The sequence below is a fragment of the Electrona antarctica genome, assembly GCF_951216825.1.
Source record: "Electrona antarctica genome assembly, chromosome: 7".
NCBI classification, from domain to species: domain Eukaryota; kingdom Metazoa; phylum Chordata; class Actinopteri; order Myctophiformes; family Myctophidae; genus Electrona; species Electrona antarctica.
Genome location: NC_136812.1, coordinates 22,531,317 through 22,537,856, shown reverse-complemented (window position 1 = coordinate 22,537,856; position 6,540 = coordinate 22,531,317). Strand labels below are relative to the sequence as shown.

The 6,540-nt window shown below is 42.0% G+C and overlaps 2 protein-coding genes across 2 annotated transcripts; both read right to left on the bottom strand.

Moving 5' to 3' along the window:
- Positions 1-453: 453 nt before the first annotated feature.
- On the bottom strand, positions 454-2,102 carry LOC306926176 (transmembrane protein 69-like; the record flags this gene model as incomplete). Its single annotated transcript, XM_079505439.1, has 2 exons — positions 454-1,302; positions 2,086-2,102. 2 exons carry the CDS (start codon positions 2,100-2,102, stop codon positions 678-680), a joined length of 642 nt encoding a protein of 213 aa, XP_079361565.1. The 3' UTR covers positions 454-677.
- A 932-nt stretch (positions 2,103-3,034) lies between these two features.
- Positions 3,035-6,540, bottom strand: LOC306926598 (transmembrane 4 L6 family member 4-like). Its single transcript, XM_079505948.1, has 4 exons — positions 6,460-6,540; positions 4,871-5,016; positions 4,037-4,217; positions 3,035-3,709 (listed from the first exon to the last, which is right to left on the bottom strand). Exons 2-4 carry the CDS (start codon positions 5,014-5,016, stop codon positions 3,692-3,694), a joined length of 345 nt encoding a protein of 114 aa, XP_079362074.1. The 5' UTR covers positions 6,460-6,540; the 3' UTR covers positions 3,035-3,691.

The window sequence follows — 6,540 nt, the reverse complement described above, 5'->3', positions numbered from 1 at the left end:
TTTCTCCTTGGCTTCAGGCTTGCATCTCAGTCACTCAGAAACCCAAGTTTATAATGTGGGATGGGCCTATCCAAAATATTCTCCTGAATTCATCCTTTTCCTTACATGTAAAATGTTACCAGTAGTTAAACTTCACATTACTTTTGTTTTGTTACTCAAGAGAAGACAAAACTGGAATAATTACTGCTCAATTACATGTATATTGCAAAAAAGAAATGATAATAGCTTGATTTGAGTAGATCTCATATCCTGTGATGTATTCATCATGTACAAGCTTATGTTGAAGCTCTATCTCACGATAGGCAGTTAACACCGTAAGCACTGATTACTCCTATTAAGATCTTATGTAATGCCTGTTCTTGTCCTATTAAAAGAACCGTTGTCACGTATGACAAGGATGTGCTCAGTTACAATACTAGATGTTCAGGCCAATAAAATCGAGAAGCCAGGGGGGAAAAGAAGGATAATTGTTTATATTGTATTAATCAGGGTTTCTTGTTCTAATTCAGATTCCATGGCAGATTCAATGGCACCAACTTCACATTTCCAGTTCATTTATATGATGTGGGAGAAATAGTTTGTCAAATATCTTCAACTGGAGTCTGACAGTCAACCGCAAAGTTCACACCCTTTCACCCTTATAAAATGTACATTTCGAAGAGCACAAATGGCCTAATTCAGAAAATAGTCTTCTCTGGGTAAATTCCACTCAGTAGAAGTGTGCTAATCAGGGAGAAAGAAGCCACAATGGTAAGTATGGAGTGCAATGCTTTGAACCAACTGGGGTACGTTGGCAGCAGAGAGAGGTCGTAGTGTAAGCTAATTCCAAGTCCCATGATTACGGTGATGATTGCTGGACTGATACTGTCACTGAGCAGCATAGCCACCCAGGCCAGCAGTGGAGGAACCACGCTATTGGCCAAGTTAATCCAATCAGGTTTCGCTGGGCTGCCCTCTGGAAGCGCAAATCCCCAGCGTGCTCCGCCCAGGAAGGAAAGGATGGACGCTCCATACGCTACCTGTGCGTAAGCCAACTGCGGGAGGTAGATCTCCGTCGAGGCCATTATTAGAGGAGCGGCGATGAAGGGGATGAGCCCAGCGAGCCCCAGATACATTGCTGGTTTGGGGCTCTTCCAGATGTCCCTCATGTCATAACGCAGAAGATCAAGCTCTCTGGGCGGAGGCTCTGGCTGCTGCCGTTTCTTCCACCACACTGCGGAAGTGTGGAAAGGCTGTGTCCTCAGCTCCTCACTGAACCAGGAGCAGCATGAGTCTGGATGCTCTGGAAGGGTGAAGGCCTCACTGAACCAGGATCAGCACGAGTCTGGATGCTCTGGAAGGGTGAAGGCCTCAATAAACTGATAAGAGCCAAACTATGAGTCTTTAAACCAGCATCATTAATCCTAGAGGGAAGTTTGGCTGATGAAGCCCAACAGAGCGCCAGGGAACTAGATACACCATCAGGAATTCTTTCCAAGGCAGGTATCCAGGACATTTGTTGAGGACTGGCCCTCCATACCTAAACACACACACACACACACACACACACACACACACACACACACACACACACACACACACACACACACACACACACACACACACACACACACACACACACACACACACACACACACACACACACACACACACACACACACACACACTTAATTAATGACTTGACAGGTAACATCTTTACAAAAGATATTCTGAAAATGTACATTTTGTTGCCTAAGATTAAACATGCCCTAGAATGATCCAAGCATTTAACTGAGCTAAACACACGTACCTTGGGAGCAGTCAAAGCATTTCTTCTAACTATAGCAGAAAGCATTTTATCTGTGGAAACAGGTAAACACGTACATGTCACATTCAGGGGTTGACACTAAGGTCTCAGAGGCACTTGCCCGTCGGGCAAGTACAGGTCATGTTCTTCTAACTTCTACTTGCCCAAAGGTCATGCCCACTCCAGTAGCCTCGGAAACCCAGACGTTTAAGTAAATCATCCATTATAAAATGACAGGCAACATTTTAATTGCAGTTTAATTTAACAGTGTTTTTATTTTACTTAAAAAAACTTCATACCTCAGTGTGTATGCCATTGCCAAATACATAACTACTACTAGCTATGTATGGGTTCACATCACACTTTTACATTTTAAGTGTAGCAACAGTGAAAACAGCATATTATAGGTAAACAGTGCTCTTATTATACATTATACAGACCAAAAGACGTGTGTGTGTGTGTGTGTGTGTGCATCCCCTCTCAAATACCACAGTATAATTCCCAAGCATATTTTATCCTAGCCCTGGTCCAGTGCGTTAGCGAGTCTCTCTAACGCACCGGACCAGGGCAACTCTTATCCGGCAAGGATCCCATATATGATATATCTATGTTGTTTTATCTAGAAGCAACAAAGAAGGAGAAATATTTGCAACTTCAAGTCAGTGCTGCAGCACTGAAGAGACGGACTCGATCGGACGGAGATTACAGAAATAGTCTGCTAAAACAAACAAACACAAAGTGATATTCTGAATCTTACCTTACTTTCAAGTCACGTTGGACCACTCATAAAACGTGATCATTTGTAATTTTCTATTTTTCTTCAGGGTCAACCTGAAGCTAGTAAGTCTGTAACTGTAAACGTGTACGCAATGAATGTCATCCGGGGCGGGCTCGGAACTTTAATCTTGAAGGAACGTTCCACATAGAGCCCCAATTCCTTTAGCAGTATAATACCACTGCTGTACTATGTTACAATTTACAAACTGGTAATACAGTAAGTATTCAATCAAACATGTAGTTTATTTTGTAGCTACTGCTACTCATAGTGAATAGTGAATAGTGACATAGTGAATCATGGACTTGTTAATGCGCATATCGCTTTGCTACTGTAAAGTGTAAACAACACAGCATACGACACACGTCTCAAATCAAAGTTACATTTTATTTAGAGTTGAGTAGACTTGGACATGCAAATGAACACGTACCTTCAGATCTTTCTCCAAAAACAGTTTTACTTGTTTGCTTTAAATGAAAATGATAAGAGATACTGTAATAGTTTACTTGGCTGTTTGTTTGGCACTGTCTGTGAGTCAGTGAATCTATTGTAAATATTGAGCAAAATGCAGTCAACGAACTGTTGTGAATACTACTGGTGTAGTATCCACAAATGTCCACGAGGGGGCAGTAATGCAACACTAGTACATACTAACTTGGGCGGTCAGACCTTATAGCCCTATAACTCTGGCCTGGGTCAGACTCAAGAGATGCTCGGCCATAGCCGTCTTCACAAATGTGATGAGATGATCACATTTGGGCAAGTGGCTATGGCCGAATTTAGCACAAGGGGTGTTTTTCATGCAAAAATAATGCTTGGAATGGGTTCAGAATCAGAATAACCCATAGTTTGTCACATGCTAGTGCTACTTAAAGCCTAATTCAATTACCCCAAACCAGACCATATCATTACATATACAATGTCAGATAAAGTGAATTGATGTGTACAATCTAAAATTGTATTACTGCATACATATGAGAAAACATATAAATCTTTGCTAACTGCAACAGACATATTTGGACAGAAGAGATGCAGGAGGAATAAGTCCCATCTTCGAATTAACTTCAGGATAAATGGAAGACGAAATGTACAGTAGCTCCAGCCTTCCAACATGTGGTAGAAGGAATTGCTCAGGCTGCATCGGGACTCTAAAAGACACAAAATATGGACAGCTTTGAAAAATTACTTTCAAAATAGAAGTGATAACCGGCTATTTTCACAGAAAACAAATCCAAGGGTGTCATTGGATTATTTTAAGTGCATTTTGGATTACTTTACATCCCAAATGTATTAAAAATCAAGTGATAGATCATATTTAAATTTTCTTAATTATGTGTCACTATCTTCACTGATATTAAACACAGCCATCATTCAACATCATTCAAGGTGTGCCAAATACATTTTGTCATGATAAAAATAAAACCAAATCAACCTAAGCTTGGACATAATTTAAAGTAAATCTAAATTATACTGACCCCTGCACCGCAGCAGTCCCCACACAGGGCTCCCAGCAGGCCGTTTATCACCTGGACGGCACATAGCACCATCTGGCTCAAACCCATGACCAGCAGTACGGCGAACAAAGACAGATGCCAGGACACCACACCAACTGGTTCGACACACTTTGACCAAATGATGTGGTCAGATAGGTAGTTACTGGAAAAAGAGAGCAAGAAGACAGGATGGTTGGTGTTTCCCAACACAACAGCAACTATACACCAACATACTTATTGTTTGTCTTTAAATGTCTCGATGAATTGAATACACAGGACCTCAATGCAATTTGTACTTTTTTGGGTTATCCTTTTAGCACCTTTTGTATACATATGTACCACTGTACCCTTTTTTGCAAACTATTAATAAAGTATTCAATCAATCAATCAATCAATTCTTATTAACAATGTAAAGGGGAGGCCCGGGTCGGCCTAGCAGTCCAGGCACCCAGGCTGGTAATCCAGCCTGACAGTGTGTCGCAGGTTCGAGTCCCGATCCCGACGACATTTGCTGCATGTCTTCCCCCCCATCTATCTCCCTGTTTCCTGTATATCTATCAATAAAGGCAAAAAGCCCCAAAAATATCTTAAACAATGTAAAGGGGAAATCAAATACAGATTTGAAAGGAGTTTTCTGACCCCCGTAGAGGTAGAGGAAATTAGCTCAGGTGGATCTGATGAGAGTGTCTTGCTCAGAGGCACTTTGACACAAAGTGGGTGGGCCAAGGATCTAACCAGCGAAATACCGATTCCCAGATGGCCTCTCTACGGACTCAGCTACGGCTGCTCTCACAAAAAAAAGAAAAAAGCTCTCACCTGTCAACGAAAGGGTAGATCCAGTCATCGTGAGTGGTAGCATTAATGTTACACTTTGGTCCCTTGTTGATAGCCACGGCAGATATTATGACAGAGTAACCTGCCCCCAAAACACCCACACCTGCAAACAGTATGGAGCTCAGCATCTGGAGACAGAGACCAGCAGGGAAGTGGGTGGAATGGAAAGAACGGTAAAACACAAGAACAGAGAGCAAGGTTGAGAAAGTGACAGAGAGGAACACACAGATGAGGATCGAGGAAGAAACGGGAAGAAGATAACTTTTACTCATGAAAGTCAGTCAATTAAACAATCCTGCATTTGAACTCTTGAAGGACAAAAAAAAACAAGCCCAAAATGTCATATTTTACCAGCTGCACACACACACAGTCACACACACACACACACACACACACACACACACACACACACACACACTAGTGGGTTGTTGCTGGCTGCATGCTATCCCATTGGCTGAAAGGTCGGCTAGAGGCAAAAAGTGTCTGGTTGCCTAGAGACGAGGCAGCTAATCAGGACGATAGGTAGTCAATACAGCAGCCATTGAGAAGGATAGGTCGAGTGGGCGTGAAAGCCAAGCAGAGAGAACATAGACCAGCTGTGCTTACACAGCAGCTGGTAAAAAAGTTGTTTTTGGGGATGTGCTGAGATTATTTTGGCGATACCAACTCAGAGTGAGTGTAACTGAAAGACAGAGATGTCAGAGGGGACACAGACTAGAGTCACTAAGATGGTGTGTGTGTGTGTGTGTGTGTGTGTGTGTGTGTGTGTGTGTGTGTGTGTGTGTGTGTGTGTGTGTGTGTGTGTGTGTGTGTGTGTGTGTGTGTGTGTGTGTGTGTGTGTGTGTGTGTGTGTGTGTGTGTGTGTGTGTGAGAGAGAGAGAGTGTAACTGCTGCTATTAAAATGCTTACTTTAAAAGGACTAAAATACAACAATTCATGGTCATAAGTTCATAAAGCATAATTCATAATAATTTCATGATGCATACAATAAATATGTGGTTCATAATTGATTTCATGAGGTTAAGAATGTAAACATGATGTGATGATAACTTTGAGGCAGAACCAAGTTCCCTGTCTGTCAGTAGCAACACTGGACCATGTTTGATTGACTGATTGATGCATGATTGCCTGGCATTGCAGGCAGGTGGTACAAACTTTGTCTCACTCACTCGGACACTGGTCTGCATGAAGGAAGCAGCAGCACACTTGCAGTTTAGTGTGTCACAAACTGTTAAAGTAAGAAAGACGTCTGAAGCCAAAGCAGACTGTCAAAGGACATTATAAGAACTTTAAGCAACTCAAGATTCAAGAACCTCTTTTCACAACAAGCGGCCAACGAGGTATTTTAGATTAGTCTTTGATGTTGTGTTGTATGTGACACGTTCACCTGCGCATCGCGCATTTCTACATGTTTGGTATTTTCATTTGTTTAATCAATATTATGTATTATGATGCACTTTGTTGATTGATTTATGTGTATTTTTGTGTGAACATAGTTCTCACGGCATGGATGGAACAACTGAGGGATGAGAAGAATGCCCGAAATAAATGCCCGTTTATAAAGAACCGACCTGTGTCGTCAATGTTGGGAGAAGAGCTACAGTGAGAACTCGACTGCTCAACGCGGGTAGGAGAGACGCCAACTCGACTGC

What these genes read in the sequence shown, in the direction of transcription:
- LOC306926598 (XM_079505948.1), bottom strand. Translation starts at nt 5,016, where the DNA reads ATGCTGAGCTCCATACTGTTTGCAGGTGTGGGTGTTTTGGGGGCAGGT. An exon ending in ATCTACCCTTTCGTTGACAG is followed by an intron (nt 4,218 to 4,870) that starts GTGAGAGCTTTT and finishes CTCTTTTTCCAG; the next exon opens with TAACTACCTATCTGACCACA.